The sequence below is a fragment of the Carettochelys insculpta genome, chromosome 21 (assembly GCF_033958435.1).
Source record: "Carettochelys insculpta isolate YL-2023 chromosome 21, ASM3395843v1, whole genome shotgun sequence".
NCBI lineage: Eukaryota > Metazoa > Chordata > Testudines > Carettochelyidae > Carettochelys > Carettochelys insculpta.
Genome location: NC_134157.1, coordinates 13643525 through 13661008, shown reverse-complemented (window position 1 = coordinate 13661008; position 17484 = coordinate 13643525). Strand labels below are relative to the sequence as shown.

At 47.1% G+C, this 17484-nt stretch overlaps 1 protein-coding gene across 8 annotated transcripts in view; it reads right to left on the bottom strand.

Moving 5' to 3' along the window:
- The window catches only part of FUBP3 (far upstream element binding protein 3), a 69740-nt gene extending 53949 nt beyond the window's left edge, over nt 1–15791 (bottom strand). For all 8 annotated transcript variants that reach the window (XM_075015284.1, XM_075015281.1, XM_075015287.1 and 5 more), the window contains exons 1-2: nt 15645–15791; nt 3506–3611 (exon numbers count right to left, since the gene is read on the bottom strand). In XM_075015284.1, the coding sequence (XP_074871385.1) occupies nt 3506–3611; nt 15645–15731 (193 nt within the window). In that variant the 5' untranslated portion in view covers nt 15732–15791. The remainder of the gene's footprint in view (nt 1–3505; nt 3612–15644) is intronic.
- Between the last annotated feature and the right edge of the window lie 1693 nt (nt 15792–17484).

Sequence of the window (17484 nt, the reverse complement as noted above, 5' to 3'; positions counted from 1 at the left end):
ACAAAGCCTGATACCCACATTCTGGGAAGGGTCCTAGGGACTCACTGCTGTTCAATTTATTCATGTGTTCCAAAACCACCTCAGTCTGGAAGAGTTTCTTAGATACGTACATCTCCATTGTAACTGGGTCAAAGTGCATGGGCTCAGCATTTATGGTGCAGTCAATCAAAGCTCTAGTTAGTTTAACAGGGCAACTAGTAACGCTCTAAAGAGGTCTACTTTTGTTATAAGAGAGCAACAGATTTGAACAGTTCACTGGATGAATTTACAACCCAGTAAAGTTGCCATACATAAGATCAGGATATGAAGCTTCTCACTCTCGTAAGAGCACATTGAAAACACTGAAAAAAACGATGTTTCAGCCCAGGTGGAATGTGGTTGGTCTTACAGGAGCACACTCCTTCTTTAATAACCATACATGTGTGCGTGTAGACACATGCCAGAGGAAATACAATACAGAACTGAATAGGAAGCAAGTGGCAGCTCTCCTTCTGGACACACATGGTTAATATTGGAGAAAAGAATGGGTTAAGGGAAATCTGACAGCTGAGATGTCAGCAGGCCAGGAACTTCAAATGAAGTAAGCTTCTCTTCCAGGCCCTAGAATGATTCCTCAGAAGGCCAAGACAGTACACCCATCTGATCAGGACCTTGCACCTCCATTCTCCAAGGCAATTAATAACTCAGAGGTGAGGGGATGTTTTTCTTCCACAGGTGAAATCCTAAGCTGAGTTTCTGTTTGCCTATCTCCCCGGCCACTACTGCTCTGAGTGTTGTTCCACATCAGAGCATTACTCCAAATCCCCCCAAAATGCAGTGACAAATTAATCTATGTTTAAAGAGAGAAAAGTTAAGGATTTTTATATGCTGAAGTTCAGAGTGTGAACAGTATGTCTGTGGAAAAGAATCAACCAGACTTTTTTTTAAAAAAAAAAACAAAAAACAAAAAAACAAAAAACCCTAAGCTTGAAGTAGTATGTTCTCATGTGGTGAGGAAAAGGAGACCGCAGTCCCTTTGATACAACAGCTGCAACAAGGAAATCAGAGCCTTCTTGCTTTCTTGTTCTGTAATGCAACAGGTAAAAAAACACAGTGTTCCAAGAGCAGTGCACATCTGATGACACACATCCATGTGGGGACACACATCTTCCTGATTTCTGTAGCACTGGAACACAGCCATCATTCACAAAAATGCCAAACTTCCAGCCAGGAAAGCATTTTTAATCCTTCTTCTGTAGGGCTGGTATAGAACAGCAAACACACTTTTGCCTGAAGCTCATCAAGCCAAAAGGCTACAGCAGGAGCAGCACAGTTTACTGCCATGATGCTTCCTTCATGTTTATAAACTGGGCAAGAAATAGTGATATGTTTGATAGTCTGTCATGGGGAGCCACTTTGGCACTACAAGGAATTCCCAATTTTACATTTGTACATTAGAGGTCCTACATCTGCCACAGTCAGTTCAAACTTGGTTCAGAGTTGACCAAGATCGCTGCGTAAGGTCAAACCTAGAAGTCTTCTGTGCGTGATCTGGCAGGTGGTGCTTTTTAAAGTTTTGTTTAGCTCAGTCTGATTTCCAGGACTCCTTCTGGTCACAGCCTAATCGCATGAGGCTAAACCAATGCTCCCAGAAGGGCTTGTGGGAACTGACGTTGTCGGGGGAGCCGAAGGGCAGGGTGAGGGTATTTTCAAGGCCTTGGTGAATAGAAAAACATCCAGTTTCCTGGATTTGATGAGCTTTGTGTAATTTTGCACCAGTTCGGCATATCATTGTGCGAGTGATGTTAGGGAAGTTAGCCACAGTGCTGGAGGTGACAAAGGTTCCCATGAAGTTTGGTATCACTGTACTCAGCTAGGTATCCACAAATTGTTTCCGGCTGCATCTGCTCCATACCAGCAAAGCCGTCCTGTCCATAGGGTGAAGTGTGGCAGCCACCCTAGACCCTGAGCTTTTGGGGGCCCCACATCAGCCACCCCAACCATCCTATGCACAGGACAGAAGAGGATTACCTGGGACAGGGTGCAACAGTGGTGGGTGGCCGCAGCAGCTACAGCAGAGGGATTGCCTCCCTCTCACCCATCACATGGGTGGTGGCAGTGGCAGCCCGCTTCACATTGCGCTCTCCTAGCCTGCTGAGTCCCACTTCTCAGACGTGGCAGGAAGCAGCCTTCACTCCTCGCCACTTGTGGAGAAGCAGGGCTCAGTGGGCTAGGAAGGCATGGTAAAGCAGAGTAGGCTGCTGCCCACGCTGCGCAATAAGTATGGCAGGGGGAGGAGGCAACCCCTTGTTGCTCCTGCCCATTACCACCATGCCCTGCCCCAGGTAATCCCTGGTCCAGCTGCTCGGGGAGAGGGTAAGAGGAGGGGCAGTGTGGAGGATGGGGAGGGGCAGGGTCAGCGCCCCGAGGTGTGTGTGGGGGATGGGGGTTGCCATGGGCCCCGTGCTCTGCCTCCCACTCAGGTCGGCCCTGCATACCAGTGCACAATATTTAGTTACCAACTATACAACTGTCATTGCACATGTTCTCAATGCTGATGCACCTCAGGTTGCACCTGCTCGTTTCTGGATTATGTTGCTCTCATTTTTGTCTTCACAGCTACCTTCTCAAGAAGGTCATGGAAGGAGAAGCTGTGGTCATGCCTCACTGCGAGATATGTTGGAGCGTGACTGTGTTACATAGTTTTACCACAGAGAGCTACTTTCAGGGCAGTTTTGGCACTTATCAGAACGACGTGTGCTTACTACTGTTTTTCCAAGGTTTGGTTTGAGCCTCCATTTCCAGAAATACCGTTCCATGTTTTGGAGTTTCTCCATTTTCAGTAATTCACAAGGATATTTTAAACAATGGAATATTAATACAATATAATAATCAGTCAAAGTGGTCTACTTAGTCTTGTAGTTTGACTCAAACCATGGCCATCACAACTTGCATCACAGAACGGTATACAAAATAATGTAATGGAAACATATGGAAAACCTGCCCCCATTTCGAAGAAACATCCGCATCACTTTTCTCTCAAGTTTCTCTTTAAAACTCACCTGTGCACATGTAACCAGCTGTTGTGCTGTGACAGCTGCTCAGTACACCTGTCATAATCATCTCATAGCTACTATGTGCTGTCTATCATCTACCTGTGGCATAGTGTTTTATATGTAGGCTGTAAACAATTTCAGGCAGGAACTGCCTTTTTGTTACTTGTACACAAACCTGAACGAAAATGCTGCCTCATTTAGAATACAACTGTTCAATACTTGGCTATGTAATAGAATTTTCTGTAACACGTATTACATAGATAATATTTCTTCTAGAAAGTATCCATTTACTAGCACAGTCATAACTACTAAACAGCACAGGAAGTCTTATGAATAATCTCAACACATAATTGCACACTAATTTTGACTATTTTCATGACACAAAACTGACCCTCTATTTCTATGACTACAAACGACCATTTGTAAAAGCTATATCACGAATAACATTTTTTTTTTAAAAAAAAGCTTACCTCCATCATCCAGTGGCCTTTTTTGTACTCCATAACCATAGACAGAGGGGTCCACCAGCGGCGTGGAATTATTCAAGTGAGGAATATCTCCAATTTTAGCAGCAATCTGTTGAAGCAGATTTTTTTTTTAAACTTTAGCATACCTGAAGTATCAGCCCTAGCAAGCAAATTCTTTGGTCCTTATTGTCCACTAGATCAGTTTCTCCTGTTAATATTTTGTCTCTCTGGCATCTAAGACCAGGGCTTCCACTGCGCAAAGAAAACAAAACAAAACAAAACAAAAACAGCCTACAATTTGCTCCACAAGTTTTTTTTGCTCACTTTTGAGATCTCTGTTTAGAAAGTTCTCCTTTGCCCAGCTTTCTTTCTTGTACCATGGCATAGCATTTACCTAACATCCAGGCCCTGAAATCTCATATGCTATGAATAGAGGGAAGATGGTCCAATAGGTAGGGTGCTAGGCCGGGACGCAGGAGCCCAATTCTCTGCCCTGTGACAGACTTCCTCTGTGATGTTGAGAAAGTCACTCGCCTCTCTGTATCTCCTCATCTCATCTGTAAAATGGGGATCTTAGCACTTCTTAAATCACAGGGGTGTTGCAAGGATAACTACATTAAAGACTGAAGTGTGCAGAAACCACACTGGTGTGGGGTGAGAGGCAGCGGACAAGTAACTGAAATAAATTGTGGGGACACCGAATATGAGACTACACTAGGTTTTTTTAAAGGAGTTTTTGTTAATAGCAGCAGCACAAATGATGAAATGATGCTTCACGCAAAACCAGACACATCCTCAGAGAAATGCCTTATTCTATAAAGTTCCCCTCATTCTTTTCCAAGGAAAAATATTTTAACAGGCTCTGCATTAGGGGTTTGTTGGAGGATTTGGCTCAGATGGAGAATATGCAGCAGAAACAATCACTTCCACACAATCAGTTCTGATATCAGAATATTACTAATTAGGATTTCAGTAGATAATAAGCAATGGAAACAAAAGCAACTTTTTACACAGATGCTCTCTACAATGAAGAGAAGAAAGATGGAAAAATTTAACCACAGTTTCTAAAACATAGCTTTCCTTGCAACAACTGACACACCTACCAGGAACACAGCACTTTAAAAACTAACAAAATGATTTATTCCGTGATGAGCTTTTGTGGGACAGACCTACTTCTTCAGATCTGTCCCACGAAAGCCCTTCACCAAATAAATCGTTTTGTTAGTCTTTCAAGTGCTACATTTCTGCTGCTTTGTTTTGTTGGAGTACAGACTAACACGGCTAACCTCTCTGTTACTACATCTATCAGGGTTCAAGCTGCTGACACTAACAACTGCTGCAGAGGAAAAGTTGGCCATTCAATATTCAGAACCTGCAGTAAGTCAAGTGGAAAGTTCTTTTAACATGGATTTATATTACACTGTGACACTTCTTCAGCTCACTCTTTAAGAAATGAATAAAAAACATTGTTACTTATAGTGAATGAAAATGGCCTTCAGTAGTCTTCATTCCACTCCCCCCTTTTTATAAAAATATTAATGATATCAATAGTCTCAGAGCCCTTTTAGTCTGTGTCTTCACAATTACTAGCAGTCCTGTGGCTCCTTTAGAGATGAACAAAATTTATTAGATCATGAGCTTTTGTGAGGAAAAATCCACTTGCTCAGATAAAAGAATGTGTGTAAAGAAGTTCTCGATTCCCTTCTTTTTCCTCCCCATGAGATTTCTGTGATCTTGTTGGGGTGGGTACTCCTGGCCATACAAGTGGAAATTAACACAGGCTGCTGAAACCCAAATCACAGCTTCTCTAGAACCCAATGAAGAGGAAGAGACCACTGTAGTTTATTTCTAATATGTGGAATGACATAGCTCCGTAGAATTCCACAATTACACTGAGACGGACACCCGACTAATCAGGTGTGGTTTGTCTATGTGCAGCTTCAGCTAAATACAATTAATATGTACTGTTCACCACCTCACACATGCAGGGTATCAGGTGGCTTCTCATGTGACTTACTCTTTGCCATACCAGGCCATATTTCTGGCCCTTCTCCCATCTGCTATCCTTCACTTGGTTGCTTTATTAAAGCTATTTACATTTCAAACTAAACTACAATACCTAAAGATTAACATTAGTTTTTGGACTTCACTAACAGCTTGTAGGTAGTAATTTATAATCTACACATATGCAGCAGACTGGTTCTGTGAGCCCTAACGTACTGACACGTTATTGAGACCATGCTTCAACACAGGTGTGAGCAATAATTTGATGGGGGGCATGCTACTAATTTGGAAAGTGGTCAACAGCTTCTGTGATATAAATGGAAGAGATGCAGGCTCTGGGATGGAGGCTGGGTGCAGAAGGGAGCCTGGGACAGGGCCCTGGGATGCAGGAGTGGGTGTGGGGTCTGGGAGAGAGTTTGGGTAAAGGAGGTAATCATAAATATGGATGTTAATGGTTACCAGTAAGCCTCTCTCTAAATGGATGAGGCTTACCAGGTACTGTTAACCAGTGGAGGCTGAAGCCCCTGGCCTGCAGCGGACAAGAGGCTGCTCCCCTGGGTGGGGAGCCTCCAGCTCAGCCAGAGCAGCCCTTGTCAGCAATGGGCCTGGCCCCAGAACCCTGGCGGCAGAGGAACTCCAACCTGGCCACAGCAGCCCCCATCCATGGCAGAGGAGGGGTAGCACTGCTCCCTCTTGGCACCAACCCATTTACTCAATTAACCGGCTAAGCTTAACATTTAAGCCATTAACTAAGAGGGGATTTTGTATCCCTGGTTGTGATCTGGGGCAGGGCTTGAGGTGCAGGGTCCAGGAGTGGGTATGGGTGAGGAGAGGATTCTGACCTTGAGGGAGGGTGGTGGAGGGCATGCAGGGTCTGGTTGGGGGTTGTAACCTGGGGCAGGAGTTTGGGAGTGGATCTGGGCAGAGCACACACATCTCAGAGAGCTGGAAGGGACTTTGGGAGCTCACTGAGTCCAGTCCCCGGACCTATTGATAGGACCAAGCACCATCCTATCCCTGATCTTCCCCCCCCCGGGCTCTATTTGCCTCAGATCCCTAAATAGCCCACTCAAGGATTGAACTCACAACTCTGGGTTTAGCAAGTCAATGATCAAACCACTGAGCTATCCCTCCCTTCCCAGGCAGCAGCGTGCAGGAAGCCTGTCTGAGGCCCCTGCTGGGCCATGGGCTGGGTCAGGAGGCTTAGCAGGTAGGGTATTGACCACTAGCTGTTATAACAGGTTTATTAAGAACAGTCTCCCATTTTAACAGTTATTTTGTTTAGCTTTTTTCCCCCACTGTGCACAACTACGTCAAGCTGGTCAAGGTTTATAAAGAGAAAGAAAAACATCAAAAATGACAAAGCTAGAAGAGCTACATCTACACTGCAGTACCTTTTGGAAAGACACTCTTCCAAAGGACATCCTCCAGAAGAGCTCTTTCGAAAGAGTGTGGCCACACACAAAAAGGGATCAGTCTTTCAAGAGTGGCCACACACTGCCCTTTTGAAAGAGCAGAGCAGGAAACACCGTGGACAGGCATTCCATGGCCGTCAAGCTCTTCTGGGGGCTCAACCAGCCGCTCCCTTAAAGAGCCCCTCCCTGTACACACTGCTAAAGCCTGCCAAGCTGTTCACAGTCGAGCTGAGCCAGTGCAGGGTCCAGACAGCTATTCCCCAGCCTCACGGATCCCCAGAAGCACCCAGACCTGGCATTAACGCCACGGTCGGCCTGCTGGCCACAGTGGTCGTGGCTGCCCTCCACCTCTTCTGGTGGGCAAGCCTCCCTGCCGGGGCTGTGGAGCTCTTCTCCCTGGGACCCCGCCACCTCTGAAGCCTTCCCAGCAGCTTGTACTGGTGGGACCGGCTCACGATGGGGGAATGGGATGACACCTGATGGCTCCAGAACTTTTGGATGAGCAAGCTGACCTTGGAATGAGGACAATCAGTGGGACACTATCATACCGGGATATAAATTATATCGGAAAGACAGAACAGGTCGTGCGGGTGGCGGAGTGGTACTATATGTGAAGGATAATATAGAATCAAATGAAACAAAAATCCTAAAGGAATCAAAATGTTCCACAGAATCATTATGGATAACAATTCATTCCTCTAATATGAATATGGCATTAGGAATACATATAAAACTATGGTACGCCCACATCTTGAGTAGTGTGTGCAGATGTGGTCTCCTCACCTCAAAAAAGATATATTGGCATTAGAAAAGGTTCAGAAAAGGGCGACTAAGATGATTAGGGGTTTGGAACGGGTCCCATATGGGGAGAGGCTAGAGAGATTGGGAATTTTCAGTCTGGAAAAGAGGCGATTGAGGGGTGATATGACAGAGGTATATAAAATCATGAATGGTGTGGAGAAAGTGAATATAGAAAAATTATTTACCTTTTTCCATAATACAAGAACTAGGGGACACCAAATGAAATTGATGGGTGGTAGGTTCAAAACTAATAAAAGGAAATTTTTCTTCACACAGTGCACAGTCAACCTGTGGAACTCCTTGCCGGAGGAGGCTGTGAAGGCCAGGACTCTATTAGGGTTTAAAAAAAGAGCTCAATAAATTTTTGCAGGTTAGGTCCATAAATGGCTATTAGCCAGGGGTAAAGTATGGTGCCCTAGCCTTCAGTACAAGGGCAGGAGATGGATGGCAGGAGATAAATCACTTGATCATTGTCTTCTGTTCTTCCTCTCTGGGGCACCTGGCATTGGCCACTGTTGGCAGACGGGATACTGGGCTGGATGGACCTTTGGTCTGACCCAGTATGGCCATTCTTATGTTCTTATGTTCCTGCAGGTGTGCAACTGGCTCGCCCCCTGCCCTCAGACACCAGGACACACGTAAGCAGCCCACTTTCCCCCTCAAGAAGCGGGTCGCCACCACGGCGTGGAGCTGGCCACCTCAGACAGCTACCAGTCCATGGGGCACCAGTTTGGGGTGGGCAAGGCCACCTTTGGGACCATCCTCATGGAGGTAAGGCATGCTCACCTGCCACGGGGAGGGGTACGCATCAGGGAGGCCCTCTGCAAGACCTTTACTTGTGGGCCCCAGTGACCCTGCCCCAGGCACCCCATGCAGACCATCCCGCACATCCACCCCCCACCACGACCCCACCATGAACACAAGACACAGGGATGGTGGAACAATAAAAACTGTTTAGCAATCAGTGAACATGCTGAAACTGCAATATGTGCAACCAACTACATGCAGTGGGGAACAGGGGGTAACTATACACATTGGGAGGCTGCGGAAGGAGGGGGTGGGCATTAGTCCAGGGTGCAGCGGGGGAGACAGGGCAACAGGCGGGGTAAGCCAGGCCAGGTGCTCTCGCAAGTTCCTCATCAGTTCTGCCGAAGCCTCCCATGGCCAGGCAAGATCCACCTCCTCCACTGAGCCTCCACTCTGCCACCTCCACCTGGTGGCGGATGGCAATTGCATAAAAGGTGTTATCTACTGTGCGCCTCTGGGTCCTCCGGACACAGACCCACTGTGGTGCTGGTGGTGGGGCTGGAGGGGCGCAGTATGCCCAGCCCTCTCCACCGCCTCTGGTGGGGTCTCTGGCCCCAGGGATGGAACAGGGTTCGCCTGGCCCTCAGACAACACAGCTGTATGGATGGGAGGGAAGAGATGGAAGGCAAGTCAGTCCTGTCTCACTGCCCCAAGGGCCGTACCCCCATCCCCCCGTGGGCAGCAGCCCCTTGCCTTCCTGTCCAACAGCACGGTGGCCATGGGGGATCCCGGGCACTGAGGGGATCTTCACATAAGTGAGGCAAGCACCAGGCATGGTCTGGCCCAGCCCACCCCCTCCCCACACGCGCGACTCGCAGTGCTGCCTGCGGGAGCAGGTGTGGAATGTCTCCAGCGGCCATCATGGCGTGGTGTGCCGTGAGTGCGGCCATCCAGGGTGCGTCTGACCTGGGGCCGACGGCCATGTGGCTGACCCTCTACCGCCTCTGGCGGAGGTGGGCGCCAACTCCCCAGGTACTTACCAGAAGGTCCCTCACCTAGGTCCAGCAACGCCGTTCTGGCAGTGGCCTGGCTGGACGACTGTGAATGCACCTCGATTATGAGCTCTCTATAGCTGTAGTAGTCAGAGTGTGGCTCCTGCTTGGTGGTGGTTCAGCCATGGGGTCCCATCTCTGCCTCCATCCCATGGTGTAACTTGCCCACTGCAGTGTCCAGGACCAAAGGTGGTGGGGAGGTATCCCACAGCCCGAGGCAGCTTGGGAGCTCCTGACAGAAGGGGCAGGTAGCAGGTCCTGCCCCTGACCAGCCAGCTGCGCCCCAGGCCCAAGAGTACCCGCCTGAGCTCCTTAACTTTAGAGGGCACTCGCTCCTGGCTCCATGCAGGGTGTCCACAGGTGTCCACGCCGGCGGCCAGCCAGGTGAAGGCAGCTGTGTTTCATTGCTTCCAAGCTGTTTCCCAGAAGACCTCCTCATCCCACCATAGGCTGAGGAGGTCTCGAACCTCTGGCTCAGTCCAGGATGGGGCCTGTTTTTTGGTGGGCTGGGCAGGCTTCTGTAACTCTTCTGAGGGCTGGGGGGCTCTTGCGGGGCTGGCTGGTGGCCATGGCTCTGCTCGTGGCTGCAGGGGGTGGCCGTGAGAGAGGTGGCTAATGCCTTTGCTGCCAGCAAGCTTTCAGCTTCCTGCCATGGGGTTTCTGGGTCCCTGCATCTTTAAATGCAGGCGGACACAGGGAGCACAGAGCTCCCCTGGTGCTGGCCAGCACCACGGAGTACTCCTGTTTTTAAAGAGTGGCCCAGGAAGCATCTACATGCCTTTTCTGAAAGAAGGAGCCCTGTCTGGTGTGGGAGCAGAACGCTGCCTCTGAAAGAAGTGCCGTGTCTTTCAATTTGCTTCCAAATGACTGCAGTGTGTGTGTGTGTAGATGTTCCGCATGTTCTTTCGAAAAGGGCCTGATTTTCCAAAAGAGCTTGCTAGTGTACATGAGACTAAAATGTTTAGAAATGGATGCAGCAGTTACCATATGTTTTAATTTGTCTTGTTTAAGTTACAAAAGTAGCCTCTTATATTACTACAGGTTCTGCAGGAAAACAAATGAGCCTTGCTGAGGCTAGGAAATTGACAAAAGCAAGCAGTCAGTCAGATAAGGGCTAGGGATGACCTTGAGTAGTGTACTGCTAGCTACTGCTTTCACCCCTTTAGACGTCATTCTCCATTCCCCCTATATAAAAGCCTTTATTCAGTTCAACTCTAAAATGAACTGTAGAAACAAAGCAGAAAGTATTTCTGCGACTGAAATTACTTTTGAGATTTGTCTGGCCAGCCAAAACCTGAACTACACATTTGCAGACGTACAGTCGTGGGGAAAAAGTGATAGTGGTATATGCTTTACTAATGAAGATACACCACAAAGCTAATTTTTAAATTCAAGAATTCTTCATCAGTGAATTATGTGACCTGGTACCTTTTAGGCTTCTATCCAGGTATGCTTTGGTGTTTCTTACTTTTACAATATTGCTTAAGGATTTAAAGTCCAGTTGAATATGGAAAATAAAAGCTTCGACTGCAAGTGTCATGGAACCTAAACCATCAACTTCTACAGATTGTAGCTTATGGCGACAAACAGATATTTTAGATGTTATCAGAAGTCAGTGAAGCATTATTGCCCAAGTCCTCACACAATTCCAGTCCCTTTTCTGCTACTCATATTTATCAGGTAGAATATCAATGACAATGTGGTTGTGTCAGTTTCTCAGCTGCTATCCAAAACTCTCTGAGGAGTGGTGAAACAGTCGAGAACCATGTACATTTTGTGTTGTGTTAAGTGGGAAAGCCAGCCCTAGCAGCAAAGATCAGCTATTTACTCATGCACAGAGAATAAATAAAAAAGGTCAGGGCGAGGATGAAGAGCAGCTGACCCCTTCCCTCCCCTTACCTAGAAGTCCAGAAAAGGGACGGGCAGGCAGTATGTCCCTTCCAAACGAGTGGTGCAAGTGTTTCTCTTGCCCTCCTCTTACTAAAAAGGATAGCAAGGCAGAGCCATATATGAAAGATGAAGTTTAAACACAGAGCCCTTAATAAAAGTCCTGGTAGCTAAAGTTGGCAGAACATGGGCTTCCCAGGCCATTACCCATACACATCACCGATCGGGCTGCCAAACCTTTCGCATCTTCCCCTACACAATATATTTAAGCATCTGGATATTAAGTATATGGCAAATGTCTCAAATTTAGGTTTTTATGATGAAATCTTATAATGCAAATTACTTCACGGCAAAAGGGTTGTGTGCATGTGGTGAGGGGACGAGCATACAAACAGAAATGATTTATTACAAAGTGCGACTGTCAAGGTGTGGTGGGGGGCATGAATCACCATGAAAATTTAATACAAGTTGCATTACTTAAAGAAGTAATACAAATGTTCTAAACTACAAAAGTAGCATGATTCCAAATTAAAAGATCAGCAGCCTCGCTGTGAAGGCTACCTGCTGCGTAGAGGTTATCTAATCCACTAGTCTAAGACTCCCTATGGAGGGCAGGTAGCACAGGTATCTCAAAGCCTCAGCATGCATTTGCGAGGATTTTTTTGTTTTGATTTGTATCAGAAATTTGATACAATATAAAAAACAATGTCTAAGCATGCACCTACTGTAGCTGAACACCCTCTATGGCTACTGACCTGAATACTACTCACTCACACCCCAGATTTAAAATATTATGACCCATTTGAGAAGTGGAAGCAGACCTCCAGTACTTTTAAATTAAGGGCAGGTCTTCACTTAGGGGAAAAAGTTGACTTAAGATACATAATTCTCCCATCAATATCCCTTACTGCTTGTGACCCTGCTGAGTATCAGGGTCAATAGGAGAGTAACGAGCAGTTGATTTAGTGCTTCCTTACTAGACACACTAAATCGGCCCCAGGAAATCTCTCTCTGGAGTGTCAGTCTGCCATTAATTGTAGACAAGCCCCAACAGTCCTATTGCGGCTTTAGCTCAAAATTGATTCAAAAGCTGTAACCCAGGGAACAAAGCAGAGCTGTAGCAGTTCCAGAGTTTGCATGATTTTTTTTTTTTATTAAGGCGAACCTGGAGTTCACTAATAGGTACAATATTGCCGAAATCCCCCCCACCGCCCATGACTTCTACCAACGGAACAAGTTATGGCATGGACAAGAGCAGTGCAAACCCCCTAATTCATTCAAGGTCTTGGGGTTTGTCTACACTTACCAGCAGATCAAGCCCTAGGAGACTGATCTCCAGAGTGTCAATTTAGCAGGTCTAGTAGGGACACCCTAACTTGACTACTGCTTGCGCTACAGTATACATCGATACTTCATGGGGTCACGAGGAGTAAGAGAAAGTCCCGCACCGACCCCACCAGTGGGAATGCTGCAGTAAGTCAAACTGAGCTACGTCAGCTCCACTCATGCTATTCATGTAGCTGGAGTTACATAACTTAGTTCAACTCTGTCCCCTAGTTCAGATCCGCTCTTGGTCACAACCCGTAGGGACAAGACAGCAGAATTTGTCCTCACAACCCTTTCAATTCTTGCCCTATTCCAAGAGTGCCTAAGATGTGCACTGAGATAGTTGGATTTCTGAGGCACACAACTGCCCACTAAGAAGTGAACAAAGGTCTCCTAATTTCATAATGGTCATAGAGAGACCCCAGTGACAACTGCTTAGTGCCATCACACCTGCACACAAGCCAAGCCTACTTGTACAGAAACTCTTTTCACAGACTTTAACTAGAACTTACGCTCGAGCCCATTATTTTTTGCTCAGAATCAGCAACTCCCCTCACCATGCTGAATAAAATGGTCAAGCCAGAAAGGATACAATCATCCTGCAGAGTAGCAAATCAGTGACTCAACTATCAAAATTCGAGGGAGCCCAGTTATCAGAAAAATCTATTTTCATTGATAAAGACCTGTGACGTGTACTGTTCCTAGGACATCTCATTTGAAGCAGATAACTTTGAAAAGTTTAAAAGCTAAAACTACGGTAACTTTGTACATTCTGGGCCAAGGGATACCAAGAAATGCATATTCACAATTAACAAGGACCCAAATGTTTTATACTCCTTTTTCTCTGCATGTAAGCGGGTGGAATGAGTCTAGCATAACTCTCAAATCTGACAGGTCAGCTAAGCAGGATAGATAAGTAATCAACTTTCACTAATATACGAGCCAGTACAGTCACAGAAATTACCTCTTCCCATTTAACTTATTACTGATTCAGCAAATGGTGCATTTTAGTGCGAGTTCAGTATGTTTCCAATGCAGTACTAAGTTTCCCTTCAAAAAGCCACGAATGGTAAGCAAATAATGAAACTTTTCTTCTCCCTGAGCAGGCTGTCCAAGATAAAGTCCATCCATTACTCCAGAAGAGGCAAAAAATATTGTCAAGTACTCAGAATGAATTTTTGCAGCTTGAGGCCTTCAGTAGGAAGTCCAAATTATGACACATATCTACAATATATCCCAATACAACAGCCTCTAAAGATTAAGTAGCTGATGTTAACAAAGACTCAGCCTTCAGCATACGCTTGAGTTGACACAGCTGTCAAAGTCATTGAAAAATCTGATTTGCAGCCTCATCTGGGTAACTGGAGGCTTGAGCAATCAATCTATTGCAAACTGTAAAACAGGACTAAGATGTGATGCTTTGGATCAACGTCTGAAAAGCAGTACAGTGGCAAATAATTTTTGTCTTCCTGAAAAAAGCAGACATGTTATCTAGAACAGCCAGCATCTTTATACAATTCTCTGAAGACTAGATTTTTTAAAAAATCAATAATTTCTATGTGATTGGGTTATAATTGAGGTGTGCAAAGTGATCAGCCCTTTCATTTCATGAGAGCAATAGCTCAAAAAGTTTTCTGGTAGAACTCATTTCTCCAGGAACATCTCAATTAAAGGAAAAATACAACTATCCGGGCAAAAGGAGATCTTTCCCACCACCACCCAGCAAGACTGGAAAGTGACAGTAAGACCATACAGAATCTTCAAGACTTGCTTTTATTAGTTAGCCATGTTATGTCCTGTTGGGATGTAAATAATAAGTACAATGAACAAGCTGCATTTAACACCCATAATAAATATGGAATGTGAATACACAGCAATTAATTTGGCACAACTAGCAAAACCCACCAAGCAACGGTCTCTTGTTTCTGAAATCACTTTTCACAAACTTGCACACTGCTAAGGAAAACTATAAGTTTTTTAGTCAGCCTAGATTTTTTGCAGAAAAGGCATCTGGGTTTCTGTAATCCTCTCCAGACATTTTCAATTATCTGTTTTAGAATTGCAGGTGTTACCCTTTTCCACTGCTTTTGGGATGGACGCTAGCCCCGAATGATAAATCCAATATTTCCTCTCCATCACAGTTTAGACTGATTTGTCTACACTAGCCTTAAGCATCTTTTTTTCAAAAAAAAAAAACAACAAAAAAAACTGGTGAATGCTTATTTCTATTTACTTTAACAAGACAAATGCAAAAGACATTTTTAATACAGGGAGCTCGCTTATGATGTCAATTAGTACTTTTTTTTAAAATAGCCACTTGTTCTGTACCATAAGCCGAATCACTGAACTAAAAGACAACAATGATCTCCAAACAGCCCATAGAACCTGCATGCACCAGTGATCTGACCTCCCTCAACCTTGCCAGTTTACAAACCTGAAAAGGATCTATTCCCCACTCCCACCCCCAACCCTTCCGATATGTTAGGGAGCAGAGCTGTTTTCAGAAGCATTTTGGTCTGGAGGGTGATGAAATGCGCTGCACAGACACAAAGTCGGGGCCTTATTTTCTCCAAGAAAAGTTGGGCAGGTGGTGGACAAGGCCTGGGAGACCCACGGGACTCGCCTCCCCAGCTCCCCAGCACCTCAGCCCCAGCTTCCCCCGCTCACCTAGGATCCCTCCCTACGGTGCCCGTCCATGTTATCCCCGCTCTCCCACGCTCCCAGGCCGGGACGTGCCCCGCTCCAGCCCCCAGGGGCTGCCCCTGAAAGAGGCACCGGCCCTACCCCCCACGCGCGAGGCTGCTCCATCCTCTGCCCCGGTAGCCGCCGAGTCAGGTCGCCCCGCTCCCTCTCCCGCCCCGAGGCCTAGCGGCTGCTCCGAGGCCTCCCCACGAGCCCGGGCTCCGTTACCTGGCGGACCCGGTGCAAAGCGTCGACGAAGCCCTCGGGTTTAATCCCCACCGGAGCCGCGCTCTGCCCCTGCGCCAGCTCCGCCATTACACGCGCCAGCCACCCCCACCGCTACCGCCGCCACCGCTCCGTCCTGCCTGCCTCTAACCGCCGCCTGGGCACCCGTACCCGGAAAAGGAAAGGACCTAGACTTCCGCCGGAAACAGAAAGAGAGGGGACAGCAAGCCTAGCAGATAGGGAGCTTTCATAATGACGTCAGCACCCCGCCAGAATGAGGCTGCTTCCGGCGCATGCAGTCGTGGCTTTGGGATGGGGTTTCTCCTACGCTGCTGGCTTGTAGGCTCCTAATGGGGAGGGGAGGAAACGTGCACCTAGCCCTACCTCAGCACTCATCCCATCAGAGGGAGACCCCCTCGGTTTATTGCCTATATCTAGACCATCACTCAATAGCATCTTGATGAATAATCGATGTGACACACACTGGCTACGTCTACACGTGAAGCCAACATCGAAATAGATTATTTCGATGAATAACGTCTACACGTCCTCCAGGGCTGGCAACGTCGATGTTCAACTTCGACGTTGCGCGGCACCACATCGAAATAGGCGCTGCGAGGGTACGTCTACACGCCAAAGTAGCACACATCGAAATAAGGGTGCCAGGCACAGCTGCAGACAGGGTCACAGGGCGGACTCAACAGCAAGCCGCTCCCTTAAAGGGCCCCTCCCAGACACAGTTGCACTAAACAACACAAGATACACAGAGCCGACAACTGTTTGCAGACCCTGAGCCTGCAGCATGGATCCCCAGCTGCCGCAGCAGCAGCCAGAAGCCCTGGGCTAAGGGCTGCTGCCCACGGTGACCATAGAGCCCCGCAGGGGCTGGAGAGAGAGCATCTCTCAACCCCCCAGCTGATGGCCGCCATGGAGGACCCGGCAATTTCGACATTGCGGGACGCGGATCGTCTACACGGTCCCTACTTCGACATTGAACGTCGAAGTAGGGCGCTATTCCGATCCCCTCATAGGGTTAGCGACTTCGACGTCTCGCCGCCTAACGTCAAAGTTAATTTCGAAATAGCGCCCGACACGTGTAGCCACGACGGGCGCTATTTCGAAGTTAGTGCCGCTACTTCGAAGTAGCGTGCACGTGTAGACACAGCTACTTACACCAAGCCAGCAGGGTTGGTCTCCCATACATCACAGAACACTAGAACTGGAAGGGACCTCGAGAGGTCACTGAGTCCCGTCCCCTGCCCTCATGGCAGGACCAAGCACCACCTAGAGCATCACTGATAGATGCCTACCTAACCTGCTCTTAAATATGTCCAGTTCTGGAGATTCCACAACCTGCCTAGGCAATTTATTCCAGTGTTTAACCACCTTGACAGGAAGTTTTTCGTAGTGTCCAAGCTAAAGCTCCCTTGCTGCAGTTTCAGCTCATTGCTTCTTGTCCTGCCCTCACAATTTTTCTCCTTCCTTGAAAACAGCTATCACGTCCCCTCAGTCTGGAAACTAGATAAGGCCAATTCTTTCAGCCTTTCTTCATAGCTCATGTTCCCCTAGTCCTTTAATCATTCTTGTTGCTCTTCTCTGGACCTTCTTCAATTTGTCCACATCTTTCTTGAAATGTGGTGCCCAGAACTGGACACACTACTGCAATTGAGGCCTAATCAGCATGGAGTAGAGTGGGAGAATGACCTTTCATGTGTTACTCACAACACTCCTGTTAATGTACCTGAGAACGGCCTCATGCTACTGACTCATATTAAGCTTGTGGTCCACTATGACCCCTAGAACCTTTTCTGCAGTATTTGTTGCTAGAAATTTCCCAGCTTGC